The sequence below is a fragment of the Trachemys scripta genome, chromosome 6, assembly GCF_013100865.1.
Source record: "Trachemys scripta elegans isolate TJP31775 chromosome 6, CAS_Tse_1.0, whole genome shotgun sequence".
NCBI classification, from domain to species: domain Eukaryota; kingdom Metazoa; phylum Chordata; order Testudines; family Emydidae; genus Trachemys; species Trachemys scripta.
Window position 1 is genome coordinate 43,868,316 of NC_048303.1, and position 25,602 is coordinate 43,893,917.

The 25,602-nt window shown below is 39.9% G+C and overlaps 2 protein-coding genes across 4 annotated transcripts in view; one reads left to right on the top strand and one right to left on the bottom strand.

The window, feature by feature from the left end:
* The window catches only part of POC5 (POC5 centriolar protein), a 44,997-nt gene extending 31,655 nt beyond the window's left edge, over window positions 1–13,342 (top strand). For 2 of the 3 annotated variants that reach the window (XM_034773781.1, XM_034773783.1), the window contains 7 exons: window positions 1,978–2,082; window positions 3,401–3,580; window positions 4,925–5,087; window positions 8,466–8,584; window positions 9,551–9,664; window positions 10,699–10,875; window positions 12,884–13,342. In XM_034773781.1, coding sequence (XP_034629672.1) covers window positions 1,978–2,082; window positions 3,401–3,580; window positions 4,925–5,087; window positions 8,466–8,584; window positions 9,551–9,664; window positions 10,699–10,875; window positions 12,884–13,033 — 1,008 coding nt within the window. In that variant the 3' untranslated portion in view covers window positions 13,034–13,342. The remainder of the gene's footprint in view (window positions 1–1,977; window positions 2,083–3,400; window positions 3,581–4,924; window positions 5,088–8,465; window positions 8,585–9,550; window positions 9,665–10,698; window positions 10,876–12,883) is intronic. The other variant, XM_034773782.1, reaches the window with a different exon arrangement.
* A 1,003-nt stretch (window positions 13,343–14,345) lies between these two features.
* Window positions 14,346–25,602, bottom strand: part of ANKDD1B (ankyrin repeat and death domain containing 1B) — a gene marked incomplete in the record, with an annotated part of 28,607 nt that continues 17,350 nt past the window's right edge. Inside the window, 6 exon segments of the mRNA XM_034773935.1 lie at window positions 14,346–14,604; window positions 14,918–15,049; window positions 15,691–15,889; window positions 18,436–18,531; window positions 21,176–21,274; window positions 25,354–25,449. Coding sequence (XP_034629826.1) covers window positions 14,546–14,604; window positions 14,918–15,049; window positions 15,691–15,889; window positions 18,436–18,531; window positions 21,176–21,274; window positions 25,354–25,449 — 681 coding nt within the window.

The following is a 25,602-nucleotide window of genomic DNA, read 5'->3' on the forward strand; positions in this document are numbered from 1 at the left end:
AACACCTCAAATCTTTTTCTGTCTAACCAGTTATCCCCCATTTTGTAATTGTGCATTTTATATTTCCTTCCTAAGTGTAGTACTTTGTATGTCTTTACTGAATATCATCTTGTTGGAAACCAACAAGTTTCCAACTTATTAAGGTCATTTTGAATTCTAATCCTCTCCTCCAAAGTGGTACTTATGTAGCAAATTATTAATAGCACAGTGTTTCCCAAGTGGTGGGTACTGCTGTATTATTTAGATGAAATAAATGGGCCAAAGGTGTTAACATAAGTTACTGTCCAGCATTAAATAGTGTTAACAAGGTGTGGGTTTTGGTATATAGAGACCTCTACCTGCTCAGTACCTTTTAATCTTTATTATAGATACAGAAAAGAAGGAAAAACAATTAAAGCTTTTGAAATGTGAAGTATTAAGTGAGGCTTTCAATTAACAGTTGTTGTTCCCTTTCCCTTTAGCTGGAGAGAGTTTTAGAAGGAAAATCCCCTTTGTTTGACTGTCTCCTAAATGGTATCAAAGATGGTAACAATGGTTCTTTTGGGGAAAAGAGAAGAAGTTAGTTGAGATGGGCTGGAGCTGTTGCTGTTAAAGTCTGATCGCCTTTCATCTCAAGTGGTGGTTGGGATTAAGATGGAGCTGGTAGAGGTAGTGATGTCATTTGGATCTATCTCTCTCTCTCTCTCTCTCTCTCTGACTTGTTCTGGTTAGGACATCCCTCAAGACTAGGTTGATGAAGACCCATGGTCTGAGGAGATGGTGCGGGGTAGCAGCCATGATGGTGAAGTTTGCTTAAGTAGCCTCTATCTATCTGTTCTTCCATTTTTCCTCCAACTCTTTCCTTTAAGGATCCAAAAAGGGAGCGAGGGATGGAATAGCCCATTCCCTCATTATTTTGTCCACCACTTAGGCCTAATATTTGACACCCCAATTTTGGTTCATTACTTTCCAGTTCCACATCTTTTGTTTTTAACCAAGCATGATTTCAGCATAGTCCATGAATCATATCAACTTGGCCTTTTTATTTGGACTAACTTGGGGTTTTTTTGTCTAGTTCTATTGCACCTGTTTATAATACTCATGATAGAAAGTAGGTCAGGGTGCTTTCAATAAACATTTGTTGTTGTAGGCTATTGTAACATCTTATGAACTTTCAGATCTTCTTATAATTAAGCTCACAATTAAGGTAAATTTATCAGCCCAATTATTAAACCGTTCCAAGATGGGTCATGCGGTCTGGGGCGGAGGCCTGGGGCCATGGAAAGCAATCCAGCCTTGCACTCTAACCCCACAGTGGCAGCTCCTGTCCTGTGGGACTTGGCCGGGCTCCCCACTCTGAGCGTTATGACCTGGTGCATATGGTCGCAGCACTAATGAGGTTTGGCCCTGAATTTGGACCCTGAGTGGATTGCAAAACAAAAGAAGATAAAATATAGTTGGTGTGTACCTAAGTACAAATTTTGGGAACAACTGAGTTACTACATATATTTACACCTTTAGTATATCTTTTCTAATACTAATTTCCATAATTCTTCTGTGAGGTAGGCAAGTATATTATCCCTATGCCAAACTTTCAATAATACAAATCATTGTTTCTGCTTTGCTGGGTTGTGTTGTTTTTGTGAGTAATTAAAAGTTTGTATATTCTTCTAAGTCTTTGCTTCCTCTTCATTCAGTGATGCCACAGTGTAGCATTCATGACATAAGTTTGCAGAAGTAGTAGAAAGTTACACAGTGATAAGTTACACAGTGTAAAACCTTCCTTGAGTGTAGCAATGTCATTGAATGATGAAGTTGAGTTAATTTTAGTCCTGATTTGAACTTTAAATTATTGTTCTTCTTTTAAGGAAAAGACACAGTAAAAAGCTTGTTAGAAGTATTTAATTAAAATGATAAATAACCCATCCCGGTAGCAAACTTCCATTCATTCCCCAAAGATATCTGTCTAAACCTTCTGTTTAATAAATATTTTGGCAGGTAATCACTAACTTGTCCCATGCGATAGACAAGCAAAAGGAGAGGATAGAGCTAATGAAAAAATTTACACGGTGGCGGATTCAGCACGTGGAGGCCAGACAAGAGGTATGTGTGGAAAACAGAAGATGTGATAGTAGATAAGCCTCTGAACTGAAAAGGGTTAGAGTTACTGCAGCTCTTGTTACAATCAAAAGAAATGACAACTTTTCTATTTTGATGTATGTGACAAAATATTGAATAAGTTCAAGAGCATCAATTCAAAAGAGAACATTACAGAAATAATTATGGTAGGGCAATTGAATCAAAATTATGCTCTTTTTTATCACTAATTAGAAGGATATGCTGATAGCTGATCAGTGTCAATTACCACCTGTATTAGTAAGGATGATATCTTCCCAATGTCTCCAGCAGAATGAATAAAAGTGTTCATTCTAAAATCCTGTCACAGAAGCCATTGCTTTTATGTGAAATGTGAAAAATACATTACTTATCGCCATTTGATTTTTGGTGCTGGTTTTGCAATTAAGGTCTGTGGTGTTGTCCTCCCTTCCCCTATATTTTGTGTCTCCACACTCCTTCCTCAGCCCTAAAACATCTGTCAGCCACACTCACACAGATCTTGGAAGTTCTGATAGTCAGCTAACTAAACCTACTAACCAATTACTGATGTGAAAGATGAAGTGCCCCACTGTCCAGGGTCAATTCCCAAACCCCTCTTACCCCAAGCTGTCAGTAAGGACTTTCTGGGCTCCATTTTTCATTAAGGTTTTGGATGGTGTCTGAGAAGTCTGAAGCTCCTCATCACACAAAACCCCTCTGGTTGCTGGAAGGGAGGAGCATTTTCTCTCTCCTCCCTTCCCACCTAGAGTTTGCTGGTAGCTGTGAGGCTGGTGTGGACATCTTTTGGCTACTCAGCCCTTCTTCAGCTTGTTCCTTTTGTTTTAATCTCACTGATGAACTGGATAAGTGGATCTACTGTTACCATTTTAGAAAATATTTTGAGTGTCGGATACTCGAAAATATAACTTGATTTTTTTTTAAAAAAAGGTACAAATCTTTTAAGCATTCAAAGGGTGCTGTGTGTTATGAATTTTATTTATATAAAATAAAATAAATAAAAACTCGATTTTAAAAATGATATCTGGTATATGTGACTCTCCAGCTACCATTGTGACTGCAGATGCTATGCGGTTCCTGCAATAACTCCATACAAGTACCTTGAACTTCTAAAGTGGCAGCAGTATGTGTGGTGGTGTGTCAGCTAAAGTATATTTAAACAGAAAGTATAAACTACAATATTTCATATGTGTTATGTTGTTATCCATTTAATGTTACAAAACAATTGACTGTATTCTCTTTAGTGATCATAGTGCTCATTAAAGAAATAGGAAACATATAATTTGGTAATATTTTACTATTTAAGGCATATGCAAATAGACTGGCGGACAGACAGTTCCAGATAGCTTTGATGAAGAGGGTTTGGGCAGCTTGGCGGTCTCTTAGTGAAGCAAGATGGAAAGAGAAAGTAGCAAAAGCCTGTCAGTTAAGGGCTGAGGAAGTCTGTGTTCAGCTTTCCAAGGATTATGAAGCTAAAATTGCAGAGGTAAGTGCCTCTTACTAAACAAAAACTTTTAAATAAATGCATTGCTTTTCTTCAGAGTGCCAGGAAACCTTTCCCAATTGCAGGATTGGGAATCAGGAGATCTGGGTTATGTAGGTAGCTCTGCTATAGATTCCAACTTTCTAGGCCTGAGTCACCTGTCACTTAAGCTAGTTGTATACCAATATAAGTGAAGTTACTCAACACTTTTATGCCAGAGAGGAAAATAAGAACCTATGTTTGAAATTAGATGAGTCATTTAACTTATCTGTTGGCTCCTTTTGTCTGCCTGCAAAAAGGGGATGACACATAACTACTTAACAGTGCTACTTGTAAATCTTAATTCATTAATGTTTGTAAAGTCTTTCGGAGCCTCTCATGGAAGGTCCTATAGAAATGCAAGATTATGATTGTGAATGAGCAAGTCTATCATATTGTATAAACGGAAATCTTTGTATAATAACTGCTTTTCTGTTAAAAGTTGATATTTTCCCTACAACTCTCAACTTCATCCTAATGAAGACGTGTGAAAATTTAAGCTAAGGTAGCCATCACACATCAGACCACTGTGATATTACTTTTCAAATTTGTTACAATTTAAAGGAATTAAAAGCACAGTCAGAGGACTTGTGCTCCTAAGACACTTAAATGCTTTTGAAAATCCTGCCCGAAAACACAGTTAATTTTGAAAATGTAATTTAAGGGAAAATATCAGAATCCCTTGCTTTGTGAATGTATAACTTAATCTGTCCTTAACCAACACAGACCTCGTGTTTGTTGGTTAAGGATAGATTAAGTTACAACCATTTGTAAAAATGATAGATGTATTTGTGGATGCAGTTAAGGAAGTTCATGGAAGTATGGCCTTTCATGCTAACAAGAATAACAGGTGGAGTTACATTATAGGAGCAAAGATAAAATTATAAGATACAGTTAGACTGATCTCTAGGTAGGGTCAGGAAGAAATGTTTGCTGTGTTTTCCCCCTACCACACCACAATACTGTATAGCACAGTTAAATGATTACAAGGATTTGACCTGGAAGTTCCTGGTTTTAATCCTGGTTGGGACAGAATACTGGACTGCACAGACTGTTAGTCTGTTTGGGTATGGTAGCGCCTGTGGTTTCCATCTTTGCCATGTACGCACTCTAGTCTGAGGTATCCAAAGAATTGTGTTTGAAAGATCTATATTTAATCTTATTTCTAAAACAATGAAGACATGGAGGGAAAATATTACACTGAGAAATTAGTAAAGTGGCTTTTTAAAGCTGAATGAATAATATAGTGGTTTTGTGTATTCACAGGTGTATCAAAATAATTCTTTGTTTTTTATCTCTTTACTGTAGTTAAATGTTGCTCTGGAAGAGGCAAAAGCTGATATCCTGAGACTGCATAGTGAAAGGGAACAGTATGAAGGCACCATGAAAAAAGCCTTTATGCGTGGTGTGTGTGCACTGAATCTAGAAGCAATGACCATGTTTCAGGGCAAAGAAAGTAGGACAGACCATGGTTAGTATTAAAAGTAAAGTAAAAATATATCACTGCATGGCCTTGCTCGCAGTGCCATTCGGATTAGTTTACTCTTTATTTTTAATGTGGGGATTTAAATAGGAGTATGACAACACCAAACTTGTCATGGGATCAGCTTTGTTACATGCTTAAAAAATGCACTGAACATGTAAATGAGCTGTCTACTGGAGAAGTGTAAGTAACAAATACCCCTGTGGCTGGCTGATTCTTCAGCAAAATATTGCAGACTTTGAAAAGACAGCAAGTCTGTAGTGATCATGTGGGGGATATATGCTCTCCAGCCAGCTCTTTTCTCCCCCCCCCCTTCTAATCTTACTCATTTGTGCTTCAGGGTGCTAAAGTCTTAGACACGTAGTGTCACTTATAGAAGCTAATAATTATTTTTTATTTTTGAGCATCCAAAAGTGTGCTAGGTACCATCGTAGAAATTAGCAAAGACCTAGTCCATGCACCAAACAGTTTATACAGTAGTCTAAATGGAGATGTGATGCAATAAATTAGGAAAAGAAGAAAAAAGCAAAGAGCAGGGTGGTAGAATATGATTTCTGCCTCATATACCACCTGATCTTAGGTGTATGTAGTGCATAGTAATACCCACTATACTAGGTTTTCAGAATCTCAGGGAACTAATTAGAGATTACCGTGTAGTGGGTGGTCAACGTGAATGCTCTGTATTGGTACAAAAATAGTCTATACTTCTGTTTAAACTGTGCTTTAAAAATAAAGAAAAAAAAATCTAAGTAACTGATTACGCCGAATGAGTACTAATTGGAACCGCAGACATTTAAGTCTTTTTAAAATCTTCTTAGCTGGGTTATATTTTAACAAAGTTGTTTTTTTGCAGTTGCGGAACTGAGAATAAAAGTTTAAGGGCCGTGCTAGGTACTTCAACTTTTATCTTAGTCCCTTTCTACGGTTTTGGAACAATCTCTTGAACACTTACTTGACTATAACACTTCTCTTCTCCTTCTATTCAGCAAGCAATTTTTTTACCTATTGGAGTATCGCCTTTCCACCACTGACTGTCTTCATTACCTTCACAGTTGTAAACAGAATTCTTGTAATAGGGTTTAACTTGGGATCCCAACGTGGACTGCTGCTTCTGCGGCAACAGAACCAAGAAAATGTTGGGGCTATTCATGCTCAAACTGTGTGTATTAATTAGTTAGCAACAGAGTAGTGGATTTAATTAAAAAACAGAAAACCTAAATATGTGAAGCTAGAGAACATTCCCTGCTAAAATAAAGGGCTTGCCTACAAGGTACAGCAATGGGCACTTGGGGGGGGGGGGGGAGTAATTTTTAAAGTGCACTAACGTGTTGTCCACTTATTGGTCTGTGTAGACCTTGCTGGTGCACACTAAAAGTTCCTTAGTGAGCTTTAATGTAGCTACTACATTAAAACGCATTAATGAACTTTTAGTGCACACCAGCAGGGTCTTAGTGTTTGTTTTTAACGTAGCAGCATTTATTTATTATTATTATTATTATTTTAGTACTAAGTTAAAGTGCACTGGGAAACCTTTGGTGTGCACCAGCAGAATCTACAGGGATCAATCAGTGACAGTTGTGTAGACAAGCCCTAGGTTTAGAATTTGGACCCTTAAACTACTTCACATTCTTTTAAATATCTGAGATAATAGTAGGGCATCTCTAATCCACAATTCCCCAAAAGGAAAGAAAAAAATTACTTGCTCTCACTTCCCAGCATTAATGCTTCATGCTCTTACACTTGAATGTACTCTTTATTTACTATTCTCATGATTAAAACCAAATTAGTTGTCACAAATGACGAATCTAAACTTCTGTGATGCATTAACATTTGTTTGTTTACTTCTTGTTTTACAAAATTTTGTAGTTCAGTGGGTCTTCGAGTCATTAGTGAGAGGGTATTTACAAATTTACATACCTGTGAGATAGAAAGAGAGAATTTCTCTAAAGCTATAGCAGGAGGCCAAGCAGGAAAGGGCTGGAGAAGGTTCTATAGTGAAGCAGGGAGTGGCAGAATAGCATTAGGGATCACCATACTCCTTTAGGAGGGCAGACTAGATGATAAGTGTCCCTTCTGGCTTTATAATCTATGAATTTGAAAGCTTAAAAGACGGTAAGCCAAAAATCAGTGATCAGTTATTTATGCACAACTCCCGTTTGAAGACAAGTATCAGCTGTGGAAATTACTTTTAAAATGTTTAATTTAAACTCCTTCTCTTCCCCTTGCCATGGATGTATGGCACTCAGGTCTGCTGGAGATAAGTCTAAGAATCATCCAAGTTTTATACTTTCTCAGAAACCAAAGCATCTGAATTCATGCATGTCATTACAAAAAACAGATTATTTTTGTAACTAGTATACACTCGTCCTATGGTCATACATTGGCCCTTTCATATCTTAAACTAAAAGCAAAAAGTAATCCTTGCATATTTTCATTCCTTCTTCTGACATCAGTAGTGATTATTGTATTAATGGAAATGTCCTGCTTATTGACTTGTTTTTCCTAGAAAAATATATATTTAAACTAACGCACCATAAAAGCAAATATTATGAAATGAATACATAAGCAGAAGATTAAAGTAGTAATGTTAGGTTGTTTCAAAACTTGGCGTGATGGAAATTTAACTGCCACATGGAGTCACTGTAGTCTATGGAATGATCAAAATCTCTATCTTAGCACTACCAATAGTGAGAGTTTCAGCTTTGTGAATCTGCTGTTAGAGAGGGTAAGGAAGTCAATAAATAAAAAACATATTCCTGCTTGCTGTATTAAAGAAACTGTGTGTTCTGAAAGAAAAGAACAAAACCTGTTTGGAAAAGGTACTGGACTCCGTTCTCCCTGACCTCTGCTTTGTGCAGTGTTGGGAGCTGGTTATGGCTCCCTGAATCTGTAGCAGGCCAATTCTCATGTGAGTTAGTTACTTACCCTACTGATGCAGTGTCCCTAAGTGATCTTACACCAGTGCAGCAGGGCTCCAACATGCCACCTCCTTTCATTGCCATGCTCCCTACACCAAGGTTGGGGTGGGATACCTAATATAGGAGCCCCTCTGCCTAGGGAATTCTCCATTGGCAAGTTATGTCCAGAATCCTACCTATTTGCATCACCTGACCAGCACCAAGAGGTTGGGGTGTAACAGAGGATCTAGCCTATGGTATTTGCAAGCTTTTGAGAGAGGGATTCAGATACAGGAGAGCTAAATAAAACCCTATGTAATAGACTGATCCTTTTAATAAGATTATATACAAATCCCAAAGGAACAGAAAGGTTTTACTGTGACTCATCTTCTCTCCTTAAGGCTTGCTAGTGTTCATTGGGTTTACCAGGTTCTGTGCTGATTGTTTTAATCTGTGTTTCTAATAATAGATGCAGTAAATAGGAGAGAAGATCCTGGAACTAATGCCACTGGAAGGCTCCCTCCTTCCCAATTTGATCCTCCGTCACCACCACCTCCAACAGCAGCCACTGTTCCACAAGAGGAAATTGTAAGTATTATAGCAGGAATAGAATTAAAAAATGTGGTATTAGAAAAAGTTCATTCATTAAGCTATTTAGGCAGTAGGTTTTTTTTTCATTGAACAAACTGAATAACTCATGCATTGAGAGAACCTTCAGTAACGTTTTTGCACTTGGATAATTTACAAATAGCTTCTTTTTAAAATGTCAGAACTCGATTACTTTGGAGACCTAAATACTTAGATATAGCAGCATGTACTATAGTATAAAACATTATATGCACATAGTTGTTGGGTTATGGTTGCTATGTTGTGGTTTTTTTTTTTTTCTTCCCAGAAAATTCTAATTTTGTAAATAGAAAATTTGCAAGCTACTTACTTAGGACAAAAGGTCACAATCTTAAGCAGAATCTGCTTTTCAAGGTATCTTTGTGGAAAACAGCTGCTGAGACTTGTTTGGAAAAAATATCTGAACTTGATTTAGTTTGGGAAATAGAATTTTACATTAACGGAAAGGCCAATTTTCAGAAATGTATTATTTACAAGGGACAGTGCCAACTTCGAATCTAGTCACTTTCAAAACCTGAGTTAAAAATAGTTTCAGGTACTACATCTGTCCTTAGATCCCACTGAGAATTTGTGATGTTTACAATTAAATATTTCCATTTTATTAAAGACCCGCCCAAGCAGGGGAAACAGTGAAATGGACTACACACAAAATAACCAAACTGAAAAAATGTCAACATTTTTTCCTTCTGATCTTTGTTACAGAATCTTGGATATTACTCAGATCTCTATAGGTACCAAACTTTCTGATAACGCGGTGGTTTTTAAGTTGACTGACTCGATTTAGCTTTGAGTATAGAATCTGTACAGAATAAAATTCAGCAGCTAATTGAAGTGTCAGACTAATAAAACTGCATTTTCAGTAAAGAATTAAGTATGATCCAAACTACAGTTCTCATTCCTCTATAAAACCCTTTGATTTATTTACAGTTTTCATCCCATCTGGGCCACGCAAGTACTTCTCAGACCAGATTAGAATCAAATTCTCCAGTAATAGTCGCTAGTGCAGCTGTAGGATCTGGCATTACATCAGCTCAAAAACTGGTAACAAACTAGAATTAATTGATTTAATATTTGAAGTCATTGTAGGTGTTAGTCTGTCTTGGATCCTTTCTTACTGTGAGAATTTGGGGTAACATACAGAAGTATGAAGTAGAGGCGTTTGTCCAAGAGTTTAAGTAAAGGCCTGGAGAGAAACTTGAAAATGCATCAGTTCATTTTAAATGGATTATTTGTTGTATATTAAATGAAGTTAAAAATGGGGAAGGCTTTTAGGAAAAGGAATGTGTGGTGTTAGGAAATAAAATGGGGATGATATGAGAGGAGAAGTTTGTGCAAAATTGTATACAGCGCTTCATAAGCAATTAACATTTCAACAGCTGAAAGGTTGGGTTGGGTTTTTTAAACAAATCTGCCTCGCTTTTAGGTTACTAGTTGAAATCTGTTCCTCGTTCCCTCCTCTGCTCTTGCATATAACCTGCTCCTTTTTGTTTCTCTTCTTCCTCCATCTTCTTTTTTGCTAAGCTCATACCTATCTGGCAGTTTGCTGTCAGTACTTCTCTGGGGAAGGATGGAAGATTGAAAATTGCAGTGCCTCAGTTTCATTGTGTGTAACCTTTTTTGTGCCTGGTATATTATTGATTCAAGGACCCTGCTGGGCTGATGTGGGTGCCTATAGCTGTCACTAGTTTGCAGCCAGAAAGCAAAGCTACAATTGTTCCACACTGCTAGATTTGTCAAAATAGCTGACAGAGGGCCCTTTCATGATCGAGGTTTGCTGTGCTTCAGCACAATATTCGTTAACCACATCACAGTACTTACTATTATCATGATAAATGTAGTATTGCCTTTATTTAGAATGGGAAATACCATGGTAAATGTAACTGCAGGTAATAAATACCCAATGTTTAATTGTGCCCACTGTATGGAATCTGTTCTATACCATTATGGACTCTAGTTTACCTACAGTACCCGTAAGTTCTATTCATATATGTAGCTAATAAAGCAAAGCAGTTGCTTGGTTGCATTGTACATACTGTGTGTAGGCATCTCTACTAATGTGTCTTGTTTATTTGTAGCCTATGGCAAGAGTAGTGACATCTGCTCAGCAGAAGGCAGGAAGAACAATCACTGCTCGAATCACAGGCCGATCTGATTTGGGACAAAAGAACAGAATTTGTAGTAGTTTAGCTGTAATGGGAGTCTCACCACCCATGAGTTCAGTCATTGTAGAAAAGCATCATCCAGTCACTCAAGTAAGTGCAACTGATATTAGGGTAATAACTGTCTTGTTACACCATGTCTACTAGTAGTTTGAGACCCCCTCCCTGATGAGCTTTTATCTTTCTGTTTTAACAGGTACGTGTGAGCGCTATTAGAGTAAATTAAGCTTTTTTTTTTTTCTGTTGGGTGTGTGTTCTAGCAACAAAGATTCACGTCAAAATGATGAGGGCTGGAAATGAATAATCCCACTTAAACTCTACCCCTATTTGCCCCTTCCGCTTGTAATAATAGTTCTGATAGGTTTTGAAGCTTTTGTTGGTTCATTGTACATCTACTGCTGCCAGTGCCCTCTGCACAACTGAGGTTAAATAGCTTTTTGGAAGCAATGCTTCCTCAGTCATTGTGGAGCTAGAACTTGTGTATGAACTTGATTTAATGAGTGAGAAATGTGGCTGGGCCAAAAGCAGTAGTGACAGGATGGACTGACAAGCTTAAAGCACGTATCACTTTTTTTAATGTCATGCCCCTAACCAAACAACTGTGTGGATGGCAACAAAGCCCCCCCACTTTTTCCTGTACTTGATTCTTACTACCCCCTTCCCCACCACGCACACATCCCTTTCCTATGCAGTATGTTGCAGTGATGGTGAATTGAATGACTATAGTAATAGAATATTGGATAGCCAATATACACCAAGGAAAAAGGGTTTTGAGCAGTGGCTTTATTAGCATAAAAAGATCAATCGAAGTCATTTGTACAGCGTAATAGGCTGACCACCATCAGAGCAAAAGCCTTTGATCACTTGGATGTATATGAAGGAGAAATCTAGCTGAAGATGTTAGCTTTAACCTGTGAAGTCCTAAGTGGTTTGGGTCTGGTTACATGAAAGATCACCTGCCTCCTGGGGTGATGTACTTGAGCTTCCTTGATATAAGCAGCTGGGGTTGCCAAACAAAACACTTCTTCAACTCTGCATTGGTTTTCCAGAGCCTGGATTTAACCTTCTAGCATGTGGCAAGACCTCTTTTCCATGGGCTTTTGGGAAAGATACAAGTTGTTAAGCAGTGGTGGTCTATGCCCTGGGACTCCAGAGGTGTGCTGTTAGCTTTATTTTTCTGAAGGCGAGGACTGGATGCAGAGTGTATGACAGACACTTGAACTATTAGACTAATATTTGTAGATGTGTTAAATATGAGCTGGCTGGAGCTTGGAAAAGGAATTTTAAAAGAGGCAGGGGAAGAGAGCAAATTTGGAAGGCATGTGCACCCTCTGTTCAGTCTCAAACTAGAAAAGGAAACAACTAGCCCCATTAGAAGCTCTCTGAACCAGGGGATGTTTCAGGCCTCTGTCCGTATACCTTACCACTTGTCATGTACATTTGGCAATAAATACATAACACAGCATCAGCTGTAGTGAAGTGCTTTGCTGATTGAATTAATCTTTGGCAATGGAAAGATTCTGGCTGGAGAGTCGTTAGTGTGATTAAAAAGAGAATGACCATAGTTACTGCAACAGGGAAGCCATCTGCCTGGTAGCAAAACAGCCTTAAGCCTTGTAAGAAAACTCCTGTGATGGAAATGCAATTTACCTATGGGTAACTGACATCTCAGTATTTCCTTAGGAGGAAGCCATCTTGATTTATTCAGAAACTATCCTAACTTTAAAGGAATGTTGCTGTAACTAAATAGGACCACAACAGAATAACTTAACCAAGGGTCTTGAAGTAAACAGGCTGATTTTTTCTAAGCTAATTACAGAAGCTTAGCACTGTTGTCTGCACTGTTTATTAAAAGCTCCCATCTGCACAAATAAGAGAACTCTTTTCATTTTGAAAAGAGTTAAAGCATAGATGGAGATGAATGGCCAAGAGCTAAGAGAAAGTGAGGTCAGTGACCCGTATTACTCTCTATCCGTCACTCGTTGTTTCTTCTCCGTTTTAGGTTCAGGTTCACTGCATTCCAGCTAACTTAATAGGGAATTCAGTTTCTAGGAGTATTTTTTTTTAAATGTTTATAGACGTATCTTGTTTTATTTTTCAGCAAACTATATCCCAAGCCACTGCTGCTAAATACCCTCGAACAGTGCACCATGCTTCTACTGCCACCAGTTTGAGACCTCCTGGACACGGTGGACGAACACCTCATAGCCAGTCTCATACTAACGTTCAGTCAATAAAAGTTGTGGACTAAGGAATATTTTGAAATGCTTGAATTTTTCCTTCCAGGTAGAGAGTTTTACCAAGTTGCAGAGTAAAGCTCTTCCCAATGTTTCCAGACTGATGTAGCAAGGCTCAAGGATACATCATGTTTTTACCTTTTAAAAATCAAATTGTAGACCTACTCAAATGTTGTGAGGGGGGGGATAAATAGCAATTTGACTTTACAATGTAGTTCTCTGTAAGTGCAAGCTATGTCTATTTGAGAGAACCTATTTTATTAGATGTATACTTTATTTAAGGAAGCTGTTGAATACGGTTTTTAATAAAGGATCAAAATAGATGTTTGTCCAGGGTCTTTTATATAAAATGTTAATTACAAGTAGATTCAGTCTCTTAATGAAAGACTTAAGATTATTTGTAGTACTGTAACATTTGAAATTAAGTGGATGAATTAATGCTAGGGAAAGAGTATGAAGGTAACTTTTTAGCAAACAGAGATCCAAGATCTTACAAGGAAAAAAATTATTCAACATAGCAGCCTCCTAGCTGTTTCCATAATTCGTATTGGGGTTCTTTCCATTTTTAAGACTTTGCAATTTACTTTAAAATGAGCTAAATCTCAAATTAGGCTGGATACTGGCCTATTTCTGGGGAGGGATAGCTCAGTGGTTTGGAGCATTGGCCTGCTAAACCCAGGCTTGTGAGTTCAATCCTTGAAGGGGCCACTTGGGGATCTGAGGCAAAATCAGTACTTGGTCCTGCTAGTGAAGGCAGGGGGCTGGACTCAATGACCTTTCAAGGTCCCTTCCAGTTCTAGGAAATAGGATATCTCTCCATTAATTAAGTAAAGGTGTTGATTATTTATCCACATAATCCTCACTTATGAAATACAAGTGATTTGCTTTCTAGCTGACAGGAACTACATTCAGTATCAAGCACAAATTTTGTTTAAGTCACATACAAAAACATTGTAGCATGTTCTCTCATTTGGCAGGATAGTCACAAATTACTGAGAATGACCACTACAATTACATGAACGTTAATTTTAATTTCTCTCAAAGGTGAAATGTCAGAAAAAGGCAGAGTATAGAACTAACCAAATTAATAACTCAGGTATAGAAGAGCTTTGAAAAACTTCATAGGTGGTGAACTACATTTTGCAAATACAGTAGAACCTCAGAGTTATGAACTGACCACTCAACCACACACCTCATTTGGAACCAGGCAGGAACAGAGACTGGAGGAAAAAAAGCAAGTACAGTACTATGTTAAATGTGTAAACTACTAAAAAATAAAGGGAAAGTAGTATTTTTCTTCTGCACGGTAAAGTTTCAAAGCTCTATTAAATCAATGTTTAATTGTAAACTTTTGAAAGAACAACCAGAATGTTTTGTTCAGAATTGCAAATATTTCAGAGTTACCTTGGGAATGGAGGTTGTTTGTGTTTGTAACTCTGAGGTTCTATTGTAAGATCTTTTCTAGAAAGAGTATTTACAAATGACTTTCCATCTGGAACATAGCCTATGACAGCTTCTGTTAAAGTTCATGAAACTGCACATTTCCTCGAATCCATCTCAGTGCTCGTTTCAGCTCTGATTTTCTCTGTAAAGAAAGAAGGAAAAATGCTCTTACTAGACAGGCATTGCTCCTTCCCATATCTACAGTTAGACAGTTTTGCCCATGTCAGGCATGCCACTACAATTGGAACTGGGTGTGTTTGTAAAATAAGTCTGTCCACCCCCCCCCCCCCCCCCAACCTCCAAAGCCCAAAGTAATTTTAATGGTTTCTTCTGCCCAGTCAAGCCAAAAATCCCCATAACTACAGATCTACAAGGAGCCTTGTTCTTTTACAGGACTGCACTTATGGAGCATCTCCCCCACATAGCTTTGTCTTGCATATTAAACAATAACTTACCAGCTACTTGTTGAAATCCTACATGCACCAAATCTTCATATATATGTTTGACTGGATTCTGGTGAGCCAGCAATATACCATGTAACCAGATGAGCAACATTCGGTGTCCATGTTCTTTATAGCTTTTTTTTCCTATGCAATATACAACATACATGTCTGTGTCATATGGTTGGAGTAAAATACCCTGATGTCCCAGCTGCTTTTGTAAAAGCTCCCAGGTTGTACAGCATTCCTCCAACTCTACTCATGCACTCATTTCCTTTCTGACCTATAAGCAAGATGGAAACTAAGACTTCCAAAGGTGAAAGACTAGTTTTCACTCTAAAGCAAATGGAAAAATCAAGGTTAATGGTTCTTAAAATAAATGTATTCCTTTAACTTGTTTTAATGTATGGAAATACACCATGGTGTACTAGCAAAGAATGCAGTATGTGCTGCCAAAATTGTGAACTGTCAACACGATATGGTTCTTTCCTATAAATATGGAGATATTGCCAACATTCCCTGAGGATTCTGAAGCAGGTGCATGAGTGAGGTCTCACAGAATGTGTTAACATGAAATTTATTTAATTCACAATTAAAGTTAATTTAAAAAAATCAGATAAAATATCATGAATTTGATTTGAGTGAAATGTCCCTATTTGACCAAGGAAATCATGTGTAGCTATGAACCCACGTCAAAATCCAGGTCGGAGTTGACTATAACTCCCAGCAGCCATGTCTTCACCTAAGCTATTTATATACTACTGTACTTGATCAATATATTTCATTACCTGTCCACTGTTCTTCAATAGCTTTAATTTGCTCCTCTGTAAACTTCCAGAACAGGGCCAGCTTTTTCCATTCTTGGGGTTTTAACTGATTGTAAGCCAGATTCCAGAGGCAGGAACGGATTTGCTTAGTCTGTGCACTGTGATCCTGTTTGAAGGATAGGATAAAATCTGGTGCATCAACTTGGTTTTCTAGATGTTCCTAGAAAGAAAACAAAGATGTTAAATAAGCTGCACAAATTTTAACTACAGAGTCAGAAACAATAGTGAACTTTTGTACTTGGCTACTCCGGCAGTTAAACTACGTTCAGTTGTGTACTTTGACATCCATTGTCAGCAACAGGTAATTTTCTTAGTATAGACAAAATAAAAAGTAGCCTGTTATCATAGTTTGGCTAGCAGAGCTCTGGGGGGTGGCAGATCCCTTTTCCTCACTGCTTAGGGCAACTGCTACTAATCTCAAAACACGGCTGAGCAAAATTAACTGTAGAGCGGACAGGACCTAAGGCCTGTTGTTGTATGAGTTAAAATATAATATATTAAGATACTTGTAAAATTAAATGCTACTTTCACCAGCAATCTTGCTATAGATTTACTATTAATATGCTTTTGTAGGTGGGCCCTGTCTATGCTACAAAAATGATAATTTTTAAACATAATTGTGACTAAGCCACATAAGATGTTTTTCTCTTGCCTCTGTGGACAGAAAAAGCAAGTTTAAGCCATGTTTTATGTCTGTCTACATTAGGCTCTTTTGTCAAGTTTTCCACCATTGCTACCACTGGCTCAACTTCCTTAGTGAGGGCACTAGTGTAGACAATGCGCTGGTTGCTGGCAAGTTAACCATAGCAACGTGTAGACTGTCTCTCAGAGTTAGATGACATGGTTAGAAGTAGAACACAGTGGACCCTTGGAGCCCTTACTGCACCAAGGCTCTTACTAATGGAGCAGCACCAGCGGGAAATCTTGGAAGGGTGGGGGAAAAATAAGGGAGTTTTGTCATTGACATCAAAGGGCCAGAATTGAACTTCTATTGCAGACATCCAATAAGGCCCCAGTTCAGCAAAGCATCTAAGCCTGTGAATTCAATGGGACTAAAGTATGTGCTTAACTCTGCTCATAATGGAGTGGGATGAATATTTTAAACCCCAGAACAGTGTGCCAGGAGAATAAGATATTAGCTGTCTAAAGCATCCAAAGTATGGTTTAGGGTTGTAGGACATTTTAATTTAATAAAAGTGCTACTCTAAAATTATGGTTCAAAAAATAGTTAAACAAGTGGTGGTGTTACAATATTTAATATCCTAACAGCTTACGTTCCATACTAGTAATATTTTTGCTACTCCAACGCCCTTGCTCATCTGTACTGAGATACTTGGCTACAGCTAATGTGGTAGAAGCACTATGGTTTTATTTCCTAACATCTGTTCAACTGTTTCACAGAAACACCTGCTTAAACATCTTTTCTTTTCCTCAGACAGTTAAGTAAATGTATCGAAAGGAGTATTCTTTAGTGCTATCTCAGTTGCCATATTTTCTCCAGGAATGAATAGCTTGACCTCCAATTCCCTTTTAAGCTGAAAGGAATAATAATGTACCTGACAACGATTCCAGCTGAACCAAACCCAATCAGACGCACACAAGCTGTGTAGTCGGTGGACTTGTTAATCCCCAAGAACTCTGCTTTACCTGCACTTGTTCCCTGCAGCATTAATTATCAGGAAGTATGAAGGAATGACAAGTAATTTATTTGTGTAATAGCTTAGCAATGATAGGCAGAGGTAAAGCAGAGAAAAGGTTGCAGAGTTACACCCTGAAGTGTAACAAGGAGGCAGGCAACTGAATTTCTTTCTCAGTCTATTTATATTTCCAAGGAACTAGTAAGAACCAGCAAACATTGTCAAAAGGCAGATGGTTCCATTGTCTGATCAGGTGTGTTTATTGGAAGTAGTGAAATAAGTCCACTTTCTGATACTTATCTGAGGGTGGGCCTCTCAGCAAGGGGAAATTTCTCACTGGAAGCTGGATGCCAAGAAAGGGAGGCGGGTCAGGTGAGAATGCAGAGAGAGGCACATTAACTGAACTGAAGCTTAGAGCTTGTCTACACTTACATTTTACAGTGCTCTAACTTGCTGGCTCAGGGGTGTGAAAAATCACCCCCCCCCCCTCGAGTGCAGCAAGTCTGAGCGCTTTAAAGCGCTAGTGTAGACAGGCTGCGAGTGCTGGGAGCCACGCTCGCAGCTCAGAGCTAATCCCCTCATGGAGGTGGATTACCAGGAGCGCTGGGAGAGCTCTCTCCTAGCGCTCATGCACGACCACTTCAAAGCGCTGCTGTGGGAGCATTCCTGCAGCAGCGCTTTGAAGTTTGCAGTGTAGACATACTCCTAGTTAATGCTTTTGGCTGGTTGGTTTTTTTTAATAGGTGGGGCTTGATTTTCAGAGGAGCAGCCTGGATCTGGAACATCCTGGCTACTGGGACTTCGTGGCCACAATTTGAAGTTTGGTTAATGTTGTCACCTCTGCAATTTTTTCCATGTGGCAGAGAAGGGATGGGATGTCAGGGGCAAAACCTGGACTAGAACTCTGCACTCTCCAATCCTGCACTCACTCTTCTGAATTTTGTAAGCAGTCGGTGACACTTGGTGATGGGCAAGAAGGGAACCAGCTGAGGCAGAAGGAGCTTTAAATCTGGTTAGAATCTGCTTCTTCAGCTACTGTCCCCTTTGGAAAGACTGAGCTGTTTCGTACCTGTTTCAAGCTGTAATGCCTTTCTGCTTTAATAATCATATCAACAATGAGGGCATGGTTGCTCCTGGATGCGACAGCCAGCGCAGTTTTTCCTTGCTGAAAACAGAGACAGTGAGTTACAACATGTGTCCAGGTGACGGGCAGAATAGCAGGAATCTAGAGTCTGTTTACTGAGCCCTGACATTTGCAAAGAAAATGTTTCAATATAATTTTATGTCTCCAGAGTAACAGTAAGTAAATCTCCTCGCTGCTCTGGGTGAACTGGAGCCCTTTAGTTCAGTGCATTCCAGATGCCTGCAAATGGACCAGTAGAGCATTTCAAGATATTTGTGGTTGCTAAGGTAGGGATGAGAAGCCCCTAGCATAAGAACAAGCTTATGTCCTGGACCCTGGTATATTGCTGCCTCTCATTCTCTATAATGTATTCTAGCCTGTCAAAGACATGGGCTGTTTGATGACAGGGTGGAGCAACGTCTTGGCAGGTTGAAGCATACATACCTGACTAGAAGGTGGTGCTCAATGTCTGGTACAGCCACCAAAACACACAAGAACCACTGCTTTCATTCCAGCCCCAGAGCACTGTTTAATCTATCTGAATACATCTCTGCTACTAACAGTTCAAAGCCCATGTAAATGCTTCTGTGACTTTACTGGCTTATCTCTGTAATCCTTTTATGTCGTTGGATTTGCACTGAACTCAGCTGCCCTACATATAAGTATTCTAGATGTTTTCCACCTATTAAGGTGTAGGTGATCTTTCACATTAGGACTGAAAGAAATCAGCCTCTAATTAGAGGGCCCAGAAATTAAGTTACAAAGCACTTTTACACTCCAGCTATTATAAAGTTCGCTAATATATACCTTCTGAATTCTAGCTCCCAGCACCATTCAAGATCATTATAATTAGCCCATTTGGGAGCCTAGGAATTTACATTTCACAAAATCCTCATCAGATAGAGAACATTCTACATAAGAGAAAAGACAAAACTTCCTGGAACTCACATCTGCCTGGTCGCTCCCCATTCACAGGAGAGCAATCCTGCCTTCTCTAATATATGTTTGTACCATTAGGACACCTGTTACTATATTCAAGAAGTTACTTGACATCCTGACAAATGGAGGGTTCTTTCCTGGCCACTGAAGAGGCCAATAACCAAGGTAGAATTTTAATGAATCTGGAGAAAGAAACAGGTTCAAACGGAACATCCTCTGTGCACTAAGAAGCAACAACACGCATCTAGGACCATCCCATCACCTCCTTTCTAGCCAGAAAACCTGAAGACTCAAGATGCGTGAGGGGAGAGAGGCCTGGCAACAACGCAAGGTCAATCCAAGCAGGCTGCCTTTTCTTTAACATAGGGATGGGAGTACCCCTAACCCACTCATCCCATTCCAAACCAATCCAGTCCCCAAACCCCCATATCTGCCAATGTCCCCAACCACTTAACCTGTCCAGCCTACAGACAGGGAAGCTTCTAGCCCAAGAACTAACAGGAATGCAGCTGGGGAGAGCATTTGTGACGCTCCTTCTACGCTACTCTGCAGCTCACAGCCAAGAAGCACTTCTAGTCTGGGTGTAACCTGGCCCAGAAGGATAAGGGTATTTCATGCTGAAGTGGGCACGAAATATTTATTTTCATTGTTTGCCTTCTCACCTATACCTTTAAAGCACTGTGATCTCTCAGGTGGCGAAGGGCTTTTCTTCAATGGGCCAGGGATTGTGTTACCCAAACAGGGTTTAATCTTGGTTTAAGCCTGATATGGGAACCACAATTCTTGGCTCAGGGTAGACAGACCACAGGCTGATCAAACGTGAAGACTACATCTCATACCAGTATCTTACCACAGCCTCACAGAACACATCAGCCACGTAATCCTCCCTCTGAGTCATGGGTCTCTTCTCACATGGGGAACAAGTGGCTTTTGTAGAATCAATATTGGCTTTTTATTTTTCTGCCAAGCTACATCGGTTTCAAACTCAGTCAGGGCAGCTTTACGTAAGGAAATAACTTGTATTGTCAACAATTCAGTTTAGTAGCTTTTTTAAAAATTAAGAATAAAGAGCTACATTTGCTTGCCAGACACTTCAGGGCCCTACAGCCATCAGTGTATCCAGCTTAATCACCAAATTAATAACAGGGCAAGAAAACACTTGATGCTTATGATGGTATTCCTCCATAGACTGTTTGTTTTGGTGCTTATACAAATCATTACAAATTATGGCTCTGTTTTTCCAAAGCAGTCTCTAATGAAGACATGGCTTGGGGCATCAGAGCAGTGTAAGCAGGAACAACTCCACTGAAATTAATTAGAAAAGCACATGCCTCTACTGGCAGTGAACCTGGCTCCAGGCATGTAGCTATTACATCTGCAAACTGTTATTCTGTCCAGTTAGACTTATGTTTTTTCCATCAGTGCTCTTTGATAGCAAGGTCTGTAACACAAACCCCATAACAGAGTAGGCCTTTGCTGCATGTTTCTCAGTGGATTTAGTTTTGAAGTACATTGGATTTCATCACATTTGGCCTCACAACTAGCTATTCACTGAAACATTCAGATCTCTGAGTTGTTGCCCCATGACAGTATTAAAGGGAAACTCTCTTCATAACAGCTACATTCTAGTCATGCTCGTTTTATGAAGAATGTTTGGAAACAGTGACCTCCATATCTTCAGCGAGAGGGGCATCAAAGCAATGATCACATAATCGCGTTGTGATGTGAATAATGCAATACTGTATACCTTGTCAGCAATCTTGAGATCACAGCCTGCCTTTAGCAGCAGTTCCACTAGTTCCACATTGCCAAGATCAGCTGCCAGGTGGAGAGGGGTTTGTTGCTTCTGCAGGGATTAAAACAAAAAAGTGAAATAAACGAGTGTCCCTTTAGAAATAAAACACACACGATTAAAATCCAAAGGTTTATGATGAGAGCATGCACTTCACTGGAAAACCCTGAACAGAATGAAGGCATGTAACAGCTGAATGATCAAACTGTCAATTTTCTTTCAAACAAACAAGAGAGTGACTGAGTCTCTAAAGCACTGCATGTCACATATGCAGAAATTTTTTGCATACATGACTTGTGTTTACATAGATGAGAACTGGCAAAGGAGAAAAGCCTAAAATTTCTCGCATCAGAAATGTTTGTTTCAAAGTAGCAGCAAGCCCAGCTATAGATCATGATTACTACCTATGTTACCCTTTCTTTGCCTGTTCAATTGACCAGCTTCATGAAGAGTACATTTTCTGAGAGAGGGAATTACAACAAGCAGATTAGCAGGACTTTATACTTTGTTTACTGACTGTTCAGATGGAATGAGAATCCAGCTTGCATAAGTTAAGTACCATCGAACAGTAAATATGGGTGAAATTCACCCTGCGAGGAAGCTTTGTTCAAGGCCCTGCATGCTACTTAAGCCGTGTAGTGAAGCTATACAGAGGGAAAGCAGTGGGACAGTCTTGGTGGAATTCTCATATATTCATTGATTTTAAGGCCAGAAGGGACCGTTATGTTCATCCAGTCTGACCTCCTGTATAACACAGGACACGGAATTTCACCGAGCGATTCTTGTATTGAGTCCATAACTTCTGTTTGAGCTAGAGCATATATTTTAGAATGACATCCAGTCTTGATTCAAAGGGATGGAGAATCCACTGTCTCCCTAAGTAAATTAGCATACACTCTATGGAGAGAAGTCTCCAAACCAGCCCTGGCATTGAAATTGGTGTTGGAGAAAAGCCAGAGGAGGAGCAGCCACAGAATCTGTAATCATGCAGGTCCAGTGGCCTTCAAACTGTGACCAAAGGCATACAGGCTGGTGCAGTGGCCCCACGGATGCTACACTTCAGCTTCATTTCTTGAACCTGAAGATGGGAATCTTGTTGTTGCCCTCCCCTCCCCAATGCTCTTCACTTCACCCACATAAAGCCTAATTACTTGGCCTTTCTGGAGCATTACATTCTAAACAAAAATTTAACTCAGTATACACTGGAATTCAGTTCTAGTAATTGCTCCACTAACAATCAAACTGAATTTCCCACTTTCTTTTCATGATGAACCATTTGCCCCTTGCTTATATCAGATTGAAAGGTAATTCTTTGATTTTCTTTGTTATTTGGAAGTATAAGAAAGTATTTAACACCTCTATCAGTGCCACTTCACTGCAGAAAAGGTATGTTATTTATTGGCGTGCCATATAAGAATCAATATATTCTGATACTGACCTTTGGATTGAAACATCTCATTTTGTCCACAGGGTCCTTGTAAGTTGAATATTTTTTGATTCTATGCTCCTGTCTAATTTATGAAGTCTATGGGTCTATTTAGAGTGATTTTTATGTCTTTATATATCCATTATAAATCTAGCATAAAAGATTGTTAAGATTGCATGGCTAAATGCTCACGATCAGGAAATGCCAGAGTTACATTTCCATATGCAACCTTAACCCTGCCTTCTTGTGCTTATGCACCATGATACAGTCTTTGATTTCATGATCACTTACTCTTCTTCATAAAATGTCACAACTTTTTCTACAATCTTAAAAATACAAGTATAGTTTCTCTTACTAGCATGTATTTATCTGAGTGTCCCAGAGACAATAAAAGTAATTTATATATAAAAGATGGGCCAGAAAAGTTTGCAGAAGTGTTTATCTCTTGTATTACTTGAGAAATAGCATGGATCATGTACAGTAACTCCTCACTTAACGTTGTAGTTATGTTCCTGAAAAATGCAACTTTAAGTGAAACGAAGTTAAACGAATCCAATTTTCCCATAAGATTTAATATAAATGCGGGGGGTTAGGTTCCAAGAAAATTTTTTGGGAGCAGACAAAAAGGCATTATATACTGTACAGTACTGTACTGTGCTGTGGTAAGGGGGTGCCCCTGGCTTACCCCACATAGGCACAGCCCGCTGCAGACAATGAGGCAGGCAAGGACGCTAGGAAGCACCTTGCGCAGCAGCAGCTTCCCCCCAGAAGAACACGTGCTGACTTTGCCGGGGAATGCTCCAGGCCTGCCTCTTCCCGTCCCCACTCCACTCCAGGCCCGCTTCTTCCCACCCCCACTCCACCTCCTCCCCAGAGCACGCTGCGTCCCCGCTCCTCCCCATTCCTCCCAGCGCTTCCCTGCTGCCAAACAGCTGTGTGCTGTGTGGCAGCACTTAGGACTTTCTGGGAGGGAGGGGGAGAAGCAGAGACATGGCACTTCCCCCCGCTCCTCCCCCTCCCACCAGTGGCAGATTTAGAGTTAGTGGGCCCTGTGCTCATCTTCATTTTTGGGGGCCCCCCCGTGGGGGGAGCATTCTCTCTTATCTCCCCCCACCCCTGTTTTTCATTTTTTTTCCCTCCATTCTCCTCCTGGGGCTCAGGGTTGGGGGTGCAGGGTCTGGGAGGGAGTTAGGATGCGGGAGGGCGCTCACAGTGGGGGTGCGGGAGGAGGCTCAGGGCTGGGGCAGGCAGGAGGTGCAGAGCACTTACCTGGAGCAGCTCCTGTTTGGTGTAGGGGGTGTTCAGGTGGCTCTGCGCAGCGCAGCGCAGCCCCGCTCCCATGGCTGCGATTCGGGGAGCTCCCCCCACCTCTCCGGCCGGCTTTGAAGGGGAAAGCGCCGCTTCTCTCCGGCCGCTGGCTGGGCGGCTGCCCATGCTCGCAGGGCCATGTTCCGAAAGGGGCTTTATCCCAGGGCCCTGCAGCCCCTAAAGCCCCTCCATTCCTGGTGGCCCTGCCTGCAGGGGGGGAGGGCAGCTTTCCCACTCGCTCGCTCCCTTCCTCCCTCCCAGAAAGTCCTAAATGCTGCCAAACAGCTGTTTGGCGGCAGGGGAAGCGCTGGGAGGGAGGGAGGAAGGGACGGGGAGGAGGCAGAGAAGAGGAACTTGTGCAGTGCTCCCTTGTAAAGTCAGCCAAACAATGTTCTAAGGGAGCATTGCCCAACTTTAAATGGGCATGTTCCCTAATGGAGCAGCAACATAACTTCGAAACAACGTTAAGCGGGAGGACGTTAAGTGAGGAGTTACTGTAGTTAAACTGTATATTATTTTTAATGTTTAGATTTAAAAATATGCAAAATGCTGCCTCTCTCAGGTTCCAGGTGATTTGTAACAATATTACAAATACAATCCAAGAGCTACAACAGAGAAAAAGCAGCAGATCCCACAAAACCCAGTTGTTCTTCAGAAAACAACATATGCACAAGGAGGCAGAGCAATCTTAAGTCTGGTATTTTCTGACTCCTGAATGCCTAATTGGGCAATTTTAATTTTCTCTTGATGTAGTTGTTTTGATGGAATTCCTTCATTGCTTTTTGTTGTTGTTTTTTTTTTTGTCCAGGACCAATAAATACCTAATCTGGAACTATCTGAATGGGTCTCCACAAGGTTCCCATTAACCAAGAGAAGGGCTCCTCTGCAGACCAAAACTTTATGCATCACATCAAATTTTCAACTGTGTGAGTTAACTGGAGCTTGACTGAGACTGGGATGCTACAAGCCTCTGCCTCATTTAGCACGCACCTTAGAAGACCACTTTGAAAGGAAAAAAAAGGGAGGGGGGGAATTTAGAGTTTTTTCTTGAGGAAATAAAATGTTCTTCCAGTTAACTGACATACTGCAACGGGTTTGTCTTTAGGCTCAAGAAGAGCGATACGCTTTAGCAATGTAGTAAATATAAAAAATAATATTCAAACAGAAATTAATGAAAGCATTTTCTGAGTATATACCACATTGCTATCCAACTCTAAAACAATATCAGCAGAATGTGTGGAATGAATAATAGACTCATGAATAAGTCGGAGGCAACTGCCTTTTCTTCCCCCTTTTTGTACTTTGACCTCTTAAAGAGATATGTAAAATAAACACACACTTGTATTTAAAGTGAAGAAAATACAATCTCTTCTTTCAGTCTCTGATTCAGTTTGCTTACCTGATTCAAGGCGTTTATGTCATAATTAGCATCCAAGAAGCTAATTACTATAGGAAGGTGATTATTGAGGACAGCCAAATGGAGAGGGGAATTCTGCTGTAGAGAGAAACAAATGAACAGTAAGACTAGTACAATTTCGTTAACAATAGCATTCAGATAACACAAGAGAGTCCCATTAAAACCTGCTGCTCAGATTTGAAACGCATGCCATGATCCAGTAACATTTTTCCCTGATAGTTCTTCAAAATG